Source organism: Aristolochia californica, unplaced genomic scaffold (assembly GCF_029961685.1).
Source record: "Aristolochia californica isolate CCGP_79_NKW_82.1479 unplaced genomic scaffold, dmAriCali1.0.hap1 SCAF_4, whole genome shotgun sequence".
NCBI classification, from domain to species: domain Eukaryota; kingdom Viridiplantae; phylum Streptophyta; class Magnoliopsida; order Piperales; family Aristolochiaceae; genus Aristolochia; species Aristolochia californica.
In genome coordinates, this window is record NW_027182103.1 from 1,682,378 (window position 1) to 1,701,579 (window position 19,202).

The 19,202-nt window shown below is 38.3% G+C and overlaps 2 protein-coding genes across 4 annotated transcripts; one reads left to right on the top strand and one right to left on the bottom strand.

Annotated features, from left to right (window-relative positions):
* Positions 1–4,177: 4,177 nt before the first annotated feature.
* Positions 4,178–12,055, bottom strand: LOC137963695 (uncharacterized). 2 transcript variants are annotated; one of them, XR_011115230.1, is made up of 3 exons: positions 11,749–12,055; positions 8,870–10,904; positions 4,178–5,566 (listed from the first exon to the last, which is right to left on the bottom strand). XR_011115230.1 is itself a non-coding variant. In XM_068810863.1 (2 exons), the coding sequence occupies exon 2, from the start codon at positions 10,897–10,899 to the stop codon at positions 8,992–8,994; it is 1,908 nt and encodes a 635-aa protein (XP_068666964.1). In that variant the 5' UTR covers positions 10,900–10,904; positions 11,749–12,055; the 3' UTR covers positions 8,704–8,991. The 2 variants fall into 2 exon arrangements, 1 of the variants encoding a protein (XP_068666964.1); XM_068810863.1 differs by lacking the exon at positions 4,178–5,566 and having other exon boundaries at positions 8,704–10,904.
* Positions 12,056–12,440: 385 nt separating this feature from the next.
* On the top strand, positions 12,441–19,171 carry LOC137962093 (mitochondrial inner membrane protease ATP23). Of its 2 annotated transcripts, none has more exons than XM_068808805.1 (6): positions 12,441–12,483; positions 13,026–13,335; positions 13,491–13,612; positions 16,694–16,831; positions 17,028–17,111; positions 18,823–19,171. In XM_068808805.1, exons 2-6 carry the CDS (start codon positions 13,248–13,250, stop codon positions 18,955–18,957), a joined length of 567 nt encoding a protein of 188 aa, XP_068664906.1. In that variant the 5' UTR covers positions 12,441–12,483; positions 13,026–13,247; the 3' UTR covers positions 18,958–19,171. The 2 variants fall into 2 exon arrangements, with proteins under 2 accessions (XP_068664906.1, XP_068664905.1); XM_068808804.1 differs by lacking the exon at positions 12,441–12,483 and adding an exon at positions 12,495–12,729.
* Positions 19,172–19,202: the final 31 nt, after the last annotated feature.

Here is a 19,202-nt window from a genome sequence, read left to right on the forward strand (position 1 = left end):
GCACCACTAACGACTTCTTCGAATGACCTAAGTAATTGGGATAAACTTCATCTCCTAATTCATGTTGACTAACAACCCCCCACCATTAAAACCCATACTAACAGGTTTTGCCTAGTTAAAGTCATTTTTATTTTGAGAGTGTAACATGCCCAACTTCTTTAAATTTTGATAATGCATCAAAGAATGATGAGACGACATCCCTTGTAACAAAAAACACAAAATAGACTCAACTTTTATCTCATATGAGTAGACAACACAATAAAGTTCTAAATGAGTTAAATGGCCTAAGAGTTTTTTTTCTTTAAGAGACCTTAAATACACACTTTTTCTCTTATTCTTCTCCTCTTTTCTCTTTTTAAGTTACTAATGTTTTACTCGAGAGAAAGAGCTCATTCTTTATGTAACTTCAGCCTTCTCTCATGTTATACTCGCGAATTACTGTGTTTATCGGAGTGATCCACAAACAACAAAAATATTTTTTTCCCGACCTCTTTTCTTTTATGATGAATAGAAACCAAAGCTCTCATTTTTTGTTGCATAATAGTTCAAGTAAGTCTTGAATGAGCCTCATTCCAAGGAGGATTATATCTCCCTTAATAATATTTATACTGATTATAAAATCCAAAACTTTCTCATTATGTACTTTTGTAAGAGGAAATAATTTACAAATAAAATTAAGAAGAGAAATCAATACACAAATTTGAGGGTTTTTTTTAATCTTATTATACAAAAGATTGAAAGTATAAACTCACCCTCCAACAACAATCAGGTATATCATTATGTGTCACATTTGTTTTATTTAATTAATAAATTTTAAACTGAATCCTTAATTAAGTTATAAGAATTATTATTTTATATGTTGTTATATATGTGTACACATGACAAAGGTAGCAATCATAAGGGCTAGCCTACCGCACAAGTACCTTTACATTATTTGGCGCACCTAGTGGAGACACCAAGCCAAACCAGTTCACAAACCGTTCGAGCTCACCTCGAAAATTCGGCTCTGTTCAATTTTGCTTGAGCTTGGCTCGAGTTCAAACTTGAAATAAGGATCATTAAGTATAACAAACCAAACTCGTGAGCCAACTCATTAACATATTTTTTTTACAAAAATACCCTTCACTCTAATTGCACTTGTCAATTCTCTCTTTAGTTGGTTGATAGTTGTTCTTATTTACCTGAAACCTTAAAAGATGATTGATCAGTCAACCCTTTTGGGTCTCTCAACATATAATGTTGTTGTTTTCTAATAGAATAAACATTATTGATGGAGGTGTTTGCCCTTTCTTTTGGGGCTATTAAGCTGGTTATTAGACATTAATATACTCCATTGAAAAGTCTTGGACTCCTATGTGATAACTTGAAGTTCAATGGTACTAAGTTCATCACAATATTCTCTTTATTCATTTTTGTAATTTTTTTCTAATTTTAAATGTAGGTTGGAGATCGATTCCAATTTTAAGTTAAAGGATAAACTCAAGATCGAGTTTGAAGTATTCAGATCAAACCAAGATTGAACATATATAGGTTCGAGCTTGACTTGGCTCGATGCAACCCCTAGGCGCACACACATGAGCACGTCCGATCGTGCGTTCTAAAATTAAGTGGAAATTCTAACTAGTGCTAGATCGAGTTTGAAGTATTCAGATCAAACCAAGATTGAACATATATAGGTTCGAGCTTGACTCGGCTCGATGCAACCCCTAGGCGCACACACACGAGCAAGTCCGATCGTGCGTTCTAAAATTAAGTGGAAATTCTAACTAGTGCTAACAGGATTAAGTGGTAATTAATTGAATTTTATCATTTATATTAGCAATAATTTGTTTCAAAAAAATTAAAAAGAAAAGAAAAAACTAACCAATATTACAAGAGAGAGACTTAAAAATCCAAAGGTCTACACCTCACCGAGAGACTCCATCTCCCTTCAAAAGAAGCCCCAAAAAATTACACCAGCGGTGGCGGCCCCAACAAAAGCGCCGACAGATAACCGTCCGGCATTACCGTCACTGGCATCGACCTCTTCATGCTCAGTTTTTCGAGCAGACACCGCAGCTAGCAGCGCGTCCATGCTCCCCGGCGGCAGCGCAACTCGCGGTTTATTCTTGTCATCGCTTGAAGAAATCAGACCTGCCACCTCCGCAATGGAGCCCATCGTCTTCTTAACCTGGTCGCGGTTGTCGGGCGAGAGCGCCGGCGCCACGTTCTTCCCCCGCGCGCTCAACCCTTTGACCAACCCCCCGAGTGCCTTGACGGGATCTTCCTGCGCCTCATGCAACTGATCTAACTTCTTTATTTCTCCCTCGGCGGAACGGCTCAGGTGGGGAACTTTGTCTATTAAAGACAACACGTCTCCTGCGACAACCTTGATGGAAGGGGGAAGTGCGACGGAAGGAGCAAGTGCGACGGACGGGGCAATGCTGTTGAGGGCAATGCGTGCAGAATCTGAGGCATCATCGGGGGTACTGGAGGCGGCCACGCCCAATGTTAGGGCGGAAATGACAAGTAGTAGCCGCAGGGCCATTGTTAATGGGAGACTGCTGGAGGGAAACAGTCCTATAGCGTTTCTTCTTCCTCCACCTCTGCGGGAAGGGAACGAGGAGAGAGGAGGAAGAGGGAGAGAAGGTTTTAAACGACTGAAATAGCAAGACTGCCCTCGAGAAAGAAGGATGTCCTATGATCCCTTAACTGTAAAAACTGTGGTATGGCTACACACCTTATTTTATATTTAATATGACTAAAAATAGAACCACTCATCAAAGGATTATGAATCGTTACAACCCCTTAAAAATTTAGATTGTTAGAGAGAAAGACAAAAAAAGAGTTTTGAATCGTCTAGAATTGCAACTACATGTTGAGATAAAAGAAAATAAGAGAACGGAAGTTGGTTTTGGTGTGGATTCTAGAATACCCAACGACCCACAAGTTTTTTTTTTTCTTTTAGTACTTTTAGTAGGGTGGGCGATTTTTCCACCGATCAATGAGTTTGTACCATTTTGGAGTCATGTGTTTTCTTGTTTTAAGGGATCTCATTTGATTTTGTTATTTTCTATTATACAACTAAGATGTATATAAATGAACAAGTTCAAGATACATTTTGAGGTCATAATTTGTTCTCTATAATAAAATAGATATATTTACACATTTTAATATAATAGAAATCCCACCCTTCTTTATGGTCCTATAGATCCTAACACGGGGAATGGACATTCTATTAAACCAAAGTAGCTAATATGAAATAACTTAAGAGCCTAATTCACATGTCCCATTAGTTCTGAATGATTCAAATATCTAAAATTGGTATCAGAGCCAAATTTCATATCATATACTTAAAATACTTGAATCTTAGAGGGTTAGCGTATAAAAAGGATTACTCAATGATAAAGTAAAAACCGTCATAAAGGTAAAAAATACTATTTAATCTAAAGTAAAAGCTTACACAAATTGTTTTTCCAAATAGAAAGATTTCAATTAAAGTTGTAAAATAACTCTAGCAAGAAAATAAGTTCCCCAAACAATCTTGTTTAACTAACAAATGTCCCCATGGAATTTATGCCCAAAAGTTAAATATACAAAATACCCTAAAAAAATATGACATAATTACTTCCATAACCTCAATTTTACATTAAAACCTACAAAAACACTAGTGTTAACACTAACTATAATGATATCATACCTCATACCTATCTTATATATTTATAATGTATTCAATGTGAGCTCATACAAGTAAAGAGAGAACTTAATTGATGTGGGTTAAAAAAGTGATACCACCTTGGCTTTATTTACTTGATATTATATTGTTTATGTAAGCTAAAAATAGCTATATAGTCATATGCATATATGAAGATGAATTATGCTTTCACTAACAAGAGTATGTAGACAATTCACATTGAAAATACCAGCATGGATTCTTCAACACTGGCATGTGCCTGGAGCAAAAGCAGTCATTCCTGCTTCTCAAATGTTACAAACAGCCAGATCTAATATGTCCACACACTAAAGAAGAATATCCTATCCCTTTTAGTAAATACAAATACATCTCCACAGCTTGGGAACATTGAATATCTGAGCCTTAACCAAGAAAATCAAATATATAGCAATTACAAATAACCACAGGCATTACAGAACATACAACCTCTAACGTGAAACTGTCACCAATTTTCATGGAATACATATAAAAATACAACCTTCAACTACAAGAGCAAAAAGATGAAACAATAATCGGTACAACAAAAAACCAAGATACAACCGGGAGACGATCCCTGTCAGTTACACAGTGAAAGAAAGAGCAACAATAAAATGGTATTGCAGATTTAAGACCATCAGAACTCCGATAGCCTCCTTGGATCACCTTTTTACAAAGTGAAATCTGGTACCCTTTTTTATGTGGAGTGAAGAACACTGATCAAGGCCAGAACTAATACATTATCTCAATATACATGACAAGTCACTCATCAAGAAACTGTATTTACATGGTATTTCAGAGGGTGCATTCCCACTAAATAGGACCTCACCAAGATAGACAATACAGAAATAACATACAAATTCTAACAACTACCATACCCATCAAGGATCACGATGTCATGACATTACAAATTGCACTTCCCCCACATATAGCACCCTGACCAAGGGAAAGAGACCATTACAAAAAGAATGACAAGGAATTAGAATGTCGCCTTGCATGTACTTCCCAGCAAATACAAAATAAACATTTTCAGAAAAGGACCTCATCTTCCAGCTTCCCTATTAAATCCGAGGTTGGCACAGATAGCAAAAGAGAAAACAGCCTATGTTTCTAGGGTGCTCAACATATGGATAGACATCTGAGACCTTGTCGTGCTCAACAGAAACTTGTGCAACTTCTCACTTTAATTACAAGTGAAGCAGGAAAACAATGATAACATTGTAGAAAGCACCTAATTGGGATATGGGGCTAACATCAACATTGCAAAATCAACTTAAGTTGATAATGTTACAAGGTCCCTCAATATCTCAGCAATGGGACTGCCTAAACATACTACCAGTACTAATTTTTTTATTACTACAGGAAATATTAAAGCTTTATACAACTGAAAGCTTGATCAAGTTACACATAAGCCAAGGATCCCCAATTGTCCAACACCTCCTGGAGTATACAAGTATCTGAACATCTGATTCTAGCTCATCCTGGAGCATACATGTATTTGAACATCCGATTCTATCTCATCCTGAAGCATACATGTACTTGAACATCTATCTCGAGCTACACAAGGCATACATGATATTGAGCTACATGAGTTATATGGAGTCAGGCTACATGTTTCATCAATGGAGTGCTCACTGAAAGTTTTACATGTACTTTCCAGGCTAAAGGTAAGGTTACAAAGGTTTTTGAAGAGTTCAATCAAGTCAAGATGTAACAGGAGTTCACCCATAAGGCTATCCTACAGATTTCTATTTACATGGAAAAATGGGCTCGAGGCTAAAACTGTACAGGGATAATTACAAACAAAACCATCATCTGATATATCCAATCAAGGCAGCCAGTTGAACTCAATCTTCCTCAATTTATCAGTTTATGCTCCTGGATATAATGAAGAAAGAATCTTAAGTTAAAATAAATAAAATATCTTGACTAAAACGGAACAAATCCTTTGTACTTATTCTCGAAGCCAGACAGCACAAGTAAAAGAAAAAATGAAGAAGGAAAATATGAACCCAAATTTTAAAAAAGATCAAAAGAAACTAAATAAAGAAACTTGAGACACTTTGACCAAACCAGACTTCATGTGTTCATTTCACTGATAGGTGTTAGATACCTGATTTAGCCCATTCCCCAGGCCATGATTCTAGACATAACTGAAACACGAAACCTTGAAGAGGTTCATGCAGCATGAGATCAAGGTCCTCAAACAGCATACTAACTGTCAAATATCCTTTTCAGTAAATTCAGGCTAATCAAAAGCAATGTCTAGTAACAGTATGTCCCCAATTTCATCTATTCCTTTCCCCAACAAACAGAATTCAGGATAAAGCCATGCAAGTTGCCTTAACTTCTGAAAGCAAGTGAATCAGTAGAATGTATGATCAAAGGAATCATTTTTTTTTTTTTTGTTTTGGAAAAGGGAATCACAATTGAAAGTGACTGTCTAAAAAACTTAATGTTCTGAAATGAGTGAGCAACTATGCAAATCTTGACCATCTTAGCATTAGCATAAATATTAGCCATGGTTTAGTTCTAATTATTATCAAATTTTAATTCTTTAACTTTTTTTTGATAAATTCAATTCTTTAGTCATTATAAGTAGCCATTGACCACTCAGAAGGTCATGAGGAGCTCTCTTTCAAAATGAGAAGGCCCTCTGAGAAGAATCTAATAGACACAGGGGCACGAGATTATGAGTAAAAACAATTCCATTCCAAAGACAAAATCAGGATAATAAGAAGGGCATGAAAAGATTATGTTATGGACCTTCGGAATGGCTAGTTGCCTTAATCTTTCCTCCTTAAGAACTGAATCATCAGAGGTAGTTGGAAAATGCAGGCATATTAAATAAGGAAAGTCTTAAAAGGAAATGGTTAAACTGTGGCATCATACCACAAGATACTGTTGATTTATGGGAGATGGTATGCTCCATCCTTGCTGAATGAGTCTCATTTGACTCACACACCATTGAATGAAGAATTTCCACTATAGCAGACAAGATTATGGGTATTTCCAAAGTCATCAACCAACTTCACCTTCAACACAGATAGTCCTTAAATAAGATGGTTAAACTGAGGGCAGTGCCAAATGAGACAGCTAATTTATGGGAGATATTATCTTATGTCTTACCAACGTTATTCTCATTCAGTTCACACAGTCAAGAGAAGAATTTCCAAAACAGCAAGAAGAGTCAGCTATATATGTTTCAAGACTCAGAAGACTGATCCAAATAAAACTAGTATTCATATAAGAGACAACACATCAGGAAGTTGGAACTTGCACATGTTGGGTGTTGGGTTGAGCCCCGTTCCATGCCAAAAAGACTAGCTACTTAGAAGCCCATTGCTCAACCTAATAACCCATTAACTGTTCCTCCCTTTTTCAATGTGAGACCGTTTCCCACTCAACACTGCCCCTCATGTCCAGGCTTTACACATAACAGGCCTGAGACGTGGGTACAAACCCTCAATGGGCACACAAACTCCTACTTCATAGAGCTGACAACACACAAATAACCTGGGAAGCACAAATTAGACCTCTGATACCACTGTTGGCTGTTGGGCTGAGTCCGATTCAATCCCAAAATGACTAGTTACTTAGGAGGCCTATTGGTCAATTTTTCTTTCTCTTTTTCAATGTGGGACTTTTTTTCACTCAACAGCGCATACACACCACAAATCTTGGAGCTTGTTAGATTGCAAAATCCAAAACTGAAGTGTTGTAAGAATTCTGCCAAGTATTGGAAACAAGCACATATGAAATTAGCACTATTAAGACTAGTGTTCAGCTAGCACTCAGCATGTCTAGAAAAGGATTGAGGAAATTCTCACATCGAGATCTAAGAGAGCATAAAATTTCCTTATCCTGTAACCATCAACCTAAATAGACAAGGATAAACACTAAGTGCTTTCAAGTAGAAAAAGAAAAAAAAACTAAGAGCTTTCAAAAAAAAAAAAAAACTTATGAAGTGCTCCAACTAACAAACGAAACAAAACACTACAATAATTTTTTTTAAAGTTGGAACCCCATACCCTAGTAAGCCTTGAACCCCAAGACCTCTAATAGAGAATTGAACCAAAGACCCAATCCACACTAAAATCATTTTGAAAAGGAAAATGAAATAGAGAATTTAAAATGATTTTAGTTTGAGCATTTGGCTTGGTAGCCACATGGGGTTTCTCAATGTAAGGTCTTGGGTTCCAGTATCAAGGGTGTCTGAGGTAACTGCTATAACCAATTTCACAAGAGAATTTTCCCTATTTACCACAGAATAACGTACGTTACATTATATGGCACTGAAGAAAACAAATTAGACTCATAGAGACAAGAACAGAGTAGTCTCATCACAAAATGCACATCCAGTGTTATGTATGGAGCTTGCTGACAGCTCAGCCTACAACCATAGCATAACAGAAGCAACGCACATATATCCCTGTAAGTTGCTTTCTTCAACACACATCATAAAATCAGTAGTAGTGTTTTTTTTTTTTTTTGAAAAGAACATCATAAAATCAGTAGTAGTGTCAATCACAAGACAAACACAGAAACACAGATTCCTAAAAATTATAAAATGAGTAGTAGTACAAATATCAGGACACATCTGACAAAGCTGAAGATAAGCCAAGTAGCATATTGTAATAAAGCTCAAAGGCCCCTAAAAGACATCAGGATCATGAAACTGCTTGAACACACAAAGACAGATCAGATCTTGAACTATTCAGTCTATCTTCTGGTAAAGCTAACCTAAGAACTTAGAGACCAAATGAAAAGAACAAAGGTTTCTATATAATCTACCAAACAAAGGTTGACAGAGAAGAGAAAAGCAAAAAGAAAATGTGAATCAATAAGATACAAATGTTTACGACCACACCTATCTAAAAATTATAGATAAATACCTAGATACCGTAATCCGTACAGCACTAACAGCAGATACTATAAGTATTAGAGCCAAGAAAAAATGGGGGAAAGAATCGGCCAAACACAGCAAAAAGCCTAACAGAATAGAAGCCCAAAGAAAAGGACAAGAACCCAACCGAGTCAAACATTTCCCATTACCACCGAAACCAACTACTATTTAGCAACATATATAGATCTTTGTGTCTATTGTTCTGAAGAGATCAAATAAACGCAGATAAAGAGTATAGTCTATATCACTCTTATGTGGCACACTAAAAGACTTACTCTTTTTTGCCTTGAAGCCAACTGCCATATATGGCACAAATAAATACTTGGAAGGGTAGTGGTAAGAAGCCACCACCTGTCAACTTCATTGAAATGTTTTGTTAAACCAGACAAAACTTGAGTTATTCACGACGCCTTTTCCCATATTCTGAATCCCGAGATCGAGACCTGTGATCATCCTCTTGCATCACACTGGATTTGCTGCGAGACTTGGAAGAGTGCCCCCTGTCCCATTCTTCATCATTGTCCCAATCACGGTCCCTCAGTCTATGGTGATCCCTGTATCTGTCCTTCTCCTCTCGATTCCGATCCCTATCAGACCTGTCCCAATCTGAGTCTCTCTCATCACGATGCCTCCTCTCAGATGTTCCAGACCAATCACGGTCAGAACCCCTCTCCTTTTCACGGGAAGCATTGGACCTTCCTCCTCTTTCTTGACTTGCCTCTCCATAACCAAGGTCTGATGCCACATCATCACCACCATAGCTTGACTCCCTTGTCCTTTGCCCATGTTCATCACCCCCCCATCCTGCCATGCTTGGATCAGTCCACATCCCAGTATGAGCATCCATTCCAGTACTACCCATCATTCCCATACCATTAGAAACTCCCCGGCCAAAGAAAGCTGGGTTCACATGCGGCGCCACTCCCTGAAGTGCCACTGTGTTAACAGCTTGAAATGAAGGCATCATCCCTGGAAATGCTGGGCCAGCAAAGCCCCCATAACCAGCCCCTCTGCCCATATATGTTGGGTCAAAAGCACCCATCATTCCCTGTGGGTGCATCATTCCACCTGGAGGACCTCCTAGTGCAGGTCCCCCAAGGTTTTGCCCATAGAGACCACCAGCACCACCACCAACTGCACCAGCAGTTCCCACCATTCCTCTCCCTCCACCTGAGCCTCTTCCTCTCATGGGCCCATTCCCACCTTGCCCACGGTTGAGTACCCCTGGTGCACCACGGCCCCAACCAACCTTAGAAAAATTTCTCCCTCCATCTCCTCCCTGGTAATTCATCCCACCTCTTCGTCCTACACCATCATTCATCGTTCTCCTTCCCTGTGATGGACCTTGTGCTTGAGCCTTATTAAAATAAGCAGCACCCATTTGCTTCAAAGTCTGGGGGGAAGCAAATGCCACTACACAAGCTCGGCCATTAAATACATAACCATTCATGCCTTCCTTGCATGCTGCAGCTGTGGAAGATTCATAAAACTCAACTTGACAGTAACCTTTAGATTTTCCGCTGGCTCTTTCATCAAAGAACTTGATTTCTTTTACTCTACCATACTGTGAACAAACACTTTCTAGCTCAGAATCGGTGGTCCACCAATGTAGTTCACCAACAAAAAGCATAGTTGAGCCATTCTCTGTAGAGGCCAACGGCTGCCTGTTTATATTTTCATTAACCACTGGCCTATTCATGGTTGGAGTTGCACGGTTTACTGCTCCCAGTGGACCACTTTGAGCACCTGAATCTTGTAAAGATGATGGGCCACCAATAAACTTGCCTGCAACTTGATTAGGATCAACCCCAGCTTTTGGAGGCATTGGTGCTGGCCCTCTATAACCTACAGTGCTGCCTTGGGTCTCAGCACGCATCTCTGAGCCCTTTACATCATCTGTATTCTTAGCTGACAAATATGGACCCCGTTTCTGATCCACATTAGAGAACCCAGTTTGGCTAATATTGGAATTTTTCCCTTCCACATCCACTCCAGGGATGTTCACCTCTTGTGGAGCAGCAGGAACTGAGACTCGAACACCAGGGTTATCAACCTTCAGACCTTGGGTCCCACCATTTCCAACAGACCCTAGCAAAACAGGTTTCTCACTCCGTTGTTGCAAAGACTGCATGAAACCCTCACCCACATTCACATCATTGTAAAGATCATCATACTCATCATCTTCGCCCATTAGCTCTTCATCAGCAAGAGCAGATATTGCTCCACTGCCTTGATATTGCAGTTTTTGACTTCCACCATACTCATCATCGCCATAATCTAATTGCTCCTCAGCCATTGGATCCATCAACACTTCACACCAGAATGAAGAGATAAAGGATGAAAGAAATAAGTAATCAGATAAAAGCCTAGTTTCAGTAAGGAAGAATAGAGAAGAAAACAATTTAATTATCAACTTCAAAAACTGCTTGTTCAAAAGAGGACTAAACAGAACTTTGGGGGAACATAAGAGAGAACCAGACAACTATTTTACAAGCACAAGGAAGAGAGCCTTATATCCGCTCGTACAACGTTTGGTATAGACAAAAAAAAACGAGGTCAACAAAAACTAGCAAGGGAAAAAATGTCCTGTTTTCCCAAGACAGAAAAGATATGAATGAATTCTCACAAATCAATCCCTAAGAAACAGATGATATAGCAGCATCCATTTCGTAAAATCGTCCAGAGCTAGAGAGTCCAAATTTCAAGAAGCAACAACAACTAAAGTAAGATGACTTACAATGTCTGCCCCATAAAGCAATTAAAATCATATATTACTTGTACATAAAAACACTATTGTGAAAAAAGTCCCTCGAGAAAAAATAAACCAACAACAAAAGCTTTCAGACTCACGTCTTAACCTTCATAGATAAAACTAGCAAAATTGCAAAAAACAAATGGACAGATGAGGAGAACAAGTTTTATTCTTCTGGTACTAAAAATAGGTCAATCATAAACATCGGCAAACATCGCAAACACCAGAATAAACTGGCGAACGGAAGTATAGCTGAATACGCCATAACCAAAAGAAAGCTATAACAAAGGTAAAATCTTAAATAGACCCAGAAGACCCAGAAGGATAAATAGCTTTATCCAGTCTCAGAGCATTCCAGATCAGAGCTGATCTATAAAGTAAAGGCAGTCTGTACATCCTCACCTGGGAAAATCTAACCCCGAGAAAGAAAATTTCAGTTTGGTGCTCCGATGTTTCGGGTAGAGATGGATGCAGGATTTGCTCAAACCTCCGCAAACTTTTGTTTCCTGTCTTAGCCGCCAGAGGTCCTACACTCGATCTCTAGATGCGCGTTTTTTCCCCTTCCGGGGTCGTCTATAACTCTCAAGCTCGTCCTTCCGTCATTCATGACAACTGCTCTTATCTAAATCCACATTGTCTAAGCTCAAGAAACCATCCATGCGTGTACCAAAATCCCTTTTGCATCTAAACCTGTGTGCTGTGATGGGGTTCGAGCCAATACGCAGCTGGCTTGCTGCATCCTGCCATCTTCCGAGGGGGAGCTTTGTTTTTTTCTAACTGTTCCATAAGATCAGCTCGATCAGAGTGGGCCTCGCGGATTTCAACAGATTCAATCACAAACGTCTCTTCTCCTTCTCCCATTGGTAAGAACTTAATGCGAGTCATGGATAGATTACAGAGAGCATGTCAATTTCTAAAGGACTAGAACGAACGGCTCTCGTTTAATGCTAGAGTTAATTATTTTCAGGTAACCGGAATAAATTGATAAATAAATTATTTAATAATATTATATACAATTATAATAAGTTTATAAAAATTTGTAGCTGTTATTAAACCTTAAATACTTGTTGTCTGAAAATATTTTTCTTTTGTTTATTCCAGTTCTATTTCAGAAGAAAGAAGCCATTTTTTTCACTGGTACTGTAGCAACCCTAAAGTTGCTATTTTTTTCTCTTTCAATCCAATGTCAGGACTGCTTGCTTCAATTACGACTTCTCTCTGTTGGTTTTCACATTCGTTTTCAGTTCTTGTTTGGGTTGCCTAAATCAATGTAGGACGCAACTGGCAAATTACATCCTTTTCATTTCCTAACCTTTTTTACGGCCCTTTTGATCTTTATTTTTCTTCATCCTCCTAGATTTGTTGCGAACGTTCATCCCTAAGGTATTTTCTCCTTTCGTTAATACTGGTTATGCATGTTTGTAGTGACTTTAGTATATTTTCATTGTTTGAGTTATTTTTCTTGTGGTGTTAGCACGCAATTAATGTAACCCATTTCTTGATTTGTTGAGTTGGTCTCTTTCTGATCTAATTCAGCACCTATTAGAACCAAATCTGAAGTCCTTGTTGTCCTACATCAGTAGCTACGTTCTTCTAATATTTAATATCTCATCTGTTTTGCATAGTTCAAACTGATAGTAGTCTGGAGATCCTGATTTCTAGTTGACATTTGCTTGCAGGAGAATTCAAAATTCACTGTCAGAAAATTCACTTCCAGGGATATCCAACTCTCCTCAGACGTCAAAATCCCTGTTTGCTACCCCTTTATGAGGTTACCTTTAAAAAATAAATTCCATCCCTTGCTCAATTTGGTTGTTTCTTGAGGGGCTTGTGTTGCCTTGCCGTGGCCTGTGGAGCACTACTTTGTTGGAAGATAGGCGGAACAGAAGTTACTAGAAAGAATGGCAGAGGAAAGTGTTTCATCCTCTTATGGTTATAATGGTAAAACGGTGGAAGAATGCCAAGATATGATCAACAAGAGTCTCAAAAGTGAGAAAGAAAGCTATCTCTTAGTTCTCTTATTTTTTCTAAATTTTTCTGTTACATTGTACGTTTCTTCTGGCCATCACCCCATAGCATATTCGCTTTTCTTGCATTGATTTTTTGAAAAACATTGAAGATGTTGTTTACTCTTGTCTTTTTAGCCCCTACGGTGAGATTCCTGAGAGAACATTTGGAGAAGGCAGGGTGCATATTTGGTAAGAAATTCATCAAGCCAGTCAACTGCGACAAGCAGATCAGTGGTGGTTATGTTCGTGGAGAAGGTGTACGTTTTCTTAATCCTGTTACTATTATTTTCCTTCATATTGATTACAGTTGGAAGTAAAAGAAAGTGGTATCTTTGTGGATCTTTAATTTTTCAATCTGGGTAATGCACGAATAAAGCATTCTACTTGTTGACAAATTTCAAAGCTGGTGTGAATCCTGAAGAGACGGAGATCCTCCTGAAGTTTCCATTAAGGGGTCCTTTACAGCCTATTTGTTATGTTTGGCACTGTAGCTTTCTTGGGATTGCATTCAAAAGACAGTACCATTTGGAGATTACTGTCTCTGTATGCAACTGGCTTATAGTTTTATGTTACCCTCGTGATATTAAAACTGGATATTGGAATCTGTTTTGAGAACTTTACATTACCAAGTTTTGCTTAGTCTGCTTATATTTTTAGTTTTGTACTTCATAAGTTCAGGATCCCAGGATACTGTACATTTGGTTACATCAGCTGGTTCTGAGAAAAATTTCATTTAGGCAGTATCCTCAAACTCAAATGGCTTATAGTAGGGTAGGAGGCAGCAGAGAAGAATAATGAAAATAACTAATAGAGTTGTAGGGGCAGGCAATAACCAATCCCTGGACTCTTGTCAATGGTTTTGCCAATCAAAAGTCAATTAAATCTGAATGTGACCTTGGAAGCTAAGGGTGAGTAAAAAATGAACCAGCAAACTTTTTTTTTGTGAAAAGTGTGATCGGTTCTTATTACAAGAGTGAAAGAAAGGTGGAGGAGCCCCCACAGCCCCAGGGGTCACCTCAAATTATAATAAACAAATGGAAAAACGAATACATAAACTTTTACACAACCATAAAAAATACAAGATCAATAAGAGAAGTTTCATATTTTGCCAAATATCAAACTCTGCATTTACTGATGTAGGAATGTGTGCCCATGTAAAGGAGAGGTGACAAGAGATGTCCTAAATTTCCTCCAATAGAGCCAGCAATCTAGGACTGTAAGTTAATCCAGATATTATCCAGATCCAATTTGAATCCAAATCTGAAAATTCGGATATATCTAAAACTGAGTTCTGGTGGAACCTAATTGGATATCAAATAAGAGATTCAATGTGGTTCATTTCTGGAACTGGAATCAAGATATCTGGATCCGAAATGGCAGCTGTTGGATCTATATTTGATGGTTCATATTAGTTATTCTCTAGTCTTTACCCTGACCCTCTTTTTTCTAAAACTTTCTATTCTCTGTCAAGGCATCCTTTGACTCTCCGATTCCCCCCATTTTCTTCTTTGTTAACTCTCCCCATTCTCTTTTCTGTTGAGGCATGGACTGGTTCTTCAGCAATGGTTCTCTGGCTCTCCCCAGCCTCATCTCTCTCCCGCCATCTCTCTAGCTTCTTTCTCAAGGTAGACTCTCTGAACTGCTCTCTCTCTCTCTCTATCTCCCTTTCTCTTTTTCTTTTTCTCTGTGATTTTTCAACAGTTGATTCTTCCTTTTTCTGAGATCTACTGGCCGAAGGAGAAAGAGGGTGAGGTTGTTTGGGCATTTATCTTGGTAGACTTCAGTTTGTGTTCTTTTTTATTCTGAAGGTTTAAGATGGGCAACATCATTTCAGAACAGGAATCTGGTGCCTTGGCATTATTTTCGGTGTCTAAACTCTCAAGATTTCACCTCTCTTCTTTGAAATACCAAAGAGGAATCCTTTGCTACACCAGGAAATAACAAAGAGGAATTCCTCTCAACAACGAGAGAGGTCATGCACGTAGTAGCAGCGATGTGAATGCCATTTAGGATAAAATATGTTTTAGCCATGATGGAGTCAGCGGTACCAAGAGGGCTAGCATTAGAGAGGATGGTAGAGCCTATCACTATTGCAAAATAATGCCCATAACCCATAAGGCCAGGCTTCCCCGAGGAACTACCGTCGAAATTTAGATTGATGGAAAGTTCAAAAAAAAAAAAAAAAAGCTTGATGGAGCAATATCAGGGAGAATCCATGCAGCTTGAACAGGGTGCTTCTTGATATGCTGCACTGATATGATCCTACAATTTTCTCTTATGTAAGAGCTACTGTATTGAGAAAACTCCTTGTGCTGACAAACCCAAAAAATGGACATGCCGAATACAATTGTCAAAGACTTCCTCCACTGATGAGGATTTACTTCTAAAGGATCTACTGTTTCTTTCACCCCAGATACACTAAGGGGCAGTGGCTAAGGTGGCATGCCAAAGGACTTCTCCAAGAGCTGGCAATGGTAAGAAGATACTTGCTGAATCAGCTAGCTGTAGGTGGTAGGCATACAAAAGTTGAGACCAAAGAGCTAGCAAATCTGTCTGAATTTGGGAGGAAAAGTGGTTGTGCCCTAAGATGTGGTCCATAGTTTTCTCAATATCACCATAAAGCTGACAAAAGAGTGCTGACAACCAAGGTTTTCATACTTGCTAATATTGTCCTTGGGGAGATTTTTGTTTCTTACAATGCACCAACGAAAAAAGATACTTTTTGGGGGACCAAGGAGTTTCCAAATGGAGATTTTCTGCTGGGTTTGCGTTAGGGGTAGACTGGCACTGGAAGAAGCAAAAATAACGGCCCGTTAGGTGTCCCTTTCCATAATATTTTGACCTGCCCATACTCTCTAATATTGTGACCTGCCCAGAGTGGATATGAGTCTACTAGCTTCTACAGTGTTTTCATCATTTACATTTCTTCTAAGATTTAGATGCCAACTGGCAAACTTATTTTAATAATTGTGATTGTGCTGATTATTCTTAGCTTGTTTATATTACTGGTGAGTAATAGGTTGCATAATTAATGAGGAATAAATATTAAAGTTTAACAGAAGAGATACTAAAAATGCTTTGTTGGATTGACCATTTGGCTTAATGGCCACATGGGAGGATTTCTTGTGGAGGTTTTACTTTTGAATCTCTCCAGGGTTTGGTTGTATGTTTGTCTTAACATTCATAAAAAAAGAAAGCACTCAAATGGCATCCTTTATGCTTTTTGCTCCTGGATGCATCTGTACAATTCTTTAAACACGAGTGATTATGGAATTACTCAATGGAGTTTTCTTTTGTATCTATTGTTGGCTTGACAACTTTTCTCTTTCCTATGTCAGATATTGGTATGCAGCAACCATATGAATTTGCAAGATGATGTTGATCAAGTCTTGATCCATGAATTGATACATGCATATGATGATTGTCGTGCTAAAAACTTGGACTGGTCAAATTGCGTGCATCATGCTTGCAGTGAGGTGGATTCTCTCTCTCTCTCTCCCCCCACACACACAGAAACACAATAAGAGTTTTATTTTTACATTTGTCTATCTGTATACGTACTCATAATTCTCTTACTTCAACTATCAGTATGTATTCCATTCGTGTATCCTTCTCTTGACTTTTGTTCTCCTTATATGTCCTATTTGTATATTATGTTTCCTACTTATTCAGATTCGTGCCGGGCACTTAAGCGGGGATTGCCATTACAAACGCGAACTATTGCGTGGGTACATAAAATTAAGGGGTCATGAACAAGTGAGTTTTATTTATGCTTCCTCATTACCTTACCTGCTAAGTTCATGATTCTCACGGTGAAAACTATGAGCTTATATAAATTGGTTTGAGTTTGTATATTTTTTACTCTGTTGGATATGAAGTTGACCTTGTACTTTACTGCTATGCTTCAACTGAGTTGCCAAGAAGCTATGAATTTAATTTGTATGGTTGTTTAAAGATGGGGTCTTCTGCAGAGTTAGATTTTCCCCCAATGTGATAAAAAGGATACTTCCAACCATCATACCTTTTTGAAAGTCATTGGTGAAGGGGGGTAAATGGTGCTCCTATAAAAGTTTCAAACATTTTCTTTTGCTTTTACTTCAAGTGCAATTTACCTACATATTTTCTCATTGGGCTTAAAAGTGTTGCCTAAAGATAAGTTAGACAAGCTATCAAAACTATACGAGATCTAGAGACATGGTGGGGTAAACTTCACTAGTATTAGAGAAGGAGCTGAAAGCCAAGACAGCAAGTTAGTGTAGAAAGATGTGGTTAGCTGTTACTTTTTCCTGGTCGCATAGTTACATCACAAGTCAGAATTTTCTACAAGGCTGCATTCATATAAAGTGAATCACCCTTTCTGGACTAATACATTCTATGCACTAGCAGCCAGCATTTTTTTGTTTCTGGTACTTGGGATGGAAGGAGGAGATTGTGGAAGGATGCTATTGTGAATTGGCCAGAAGCTTTAAAATTCGAAATTGCTCCTTCCTTGCCATGCCCTTTATGTCGATATGTAACATGTTTTCAGTTGCTGCAATAGCAGCAACATCTCTTCATTTTTCAGCATTATTTGTTGTATTTTGAAGTTGAAATCCCAGGCAATAGAGGACCCCAATCCCCTCCTCGGCTCAACGTACTCAAATATGCTGGTTTAGAGCCCATCTAAAAGAGCGTTAGGTATTTGATGTGATGGAGACCTGGGCCCAATCCAGGTGTCAGCACAGAACTGGATTTGAGACCCCTGATTCACATGGCATCTCGTGTGAGGTAGGAATTGAGCTTTTCCATGATATTGATGGCTAAATCTTTAATTAGCAGAGGGTATTTTCTGCTAAGAAAGACAAGCTTCATGGCAATTTTAACTCTCAAGAGGGTAGTAATGATGATGTGTATTTTGTTCCAACTGTTTAACTGATTATTGATGTTAAAGTTGGGTCCCAGTCATCGTAAAACGACTAGCCAAAGTCAAAGGCCTCTTTCCAAGTACCCTCTTTGATCTGCATTTTTTACTATTTTTTTTTTTTTTTTTAAAAAGTAGATATCATCCAGGCCAAACGCATTTAAACCCAGTTGATGTGGGTTCAACCCAACCTGGTATACCAGGTCGGTTTTTATAACATCGATAATGGTATTATTACTACTGTTATGTTAGTGATTTAAACTTATAAATTAACCTTTCTTCAACAGCCCATCTTAAGAATAAAAGTGTTACAAGGACCTTGATATCACATGGCATAATTTTTCCTGCTTAAGAAATTGTACTGCAGATCCTGTAATGGTCGTTGTTTTGCAGGTTTATTATCTTAAACAGGGTAGACAATAACTTTCTTGTTGCTTTGTATTGTGGTCAATTGGATTTGACTCTCCTTCTCTCTCTTGCTTCCTGAATTTGATGTCATTGTTTTAGTCAGTCAATTAGGTTCTAAATTTTTTCTTTTTGGTTGCTGAAACAATTTCTGTGTTGAAGGAGTGCGTGAAAAGAAGGGTAATGAAGTCCGTCGTTGCCAACCCATACTGCTCAGAAGTAGCCGCTAAGGATGCCATGGAGGCTGCTTGGGATGTTTGCTACAACGACACGAAACCCTTCGATCGAGCTCCATAATTTAAACACTTTTTTTTTCTCCGATAGAAGGCAGATCGGGTGGAACAAAGCAGCCCATTCTTTCAAATTTATGCATTTTATTTTCTTCAAAACTAGTTATTAAGAATTTTTCACTGATCTACAACTCATTCAACTATATATTTCGAAATTTATTCATTTGAAGATGTTGCAACTTGGACTTTGATTCAACTCCGCCCTAGTGAAAGTGGATCGGATCACTCGAATTGGGACTCGGGTCTTTGCAG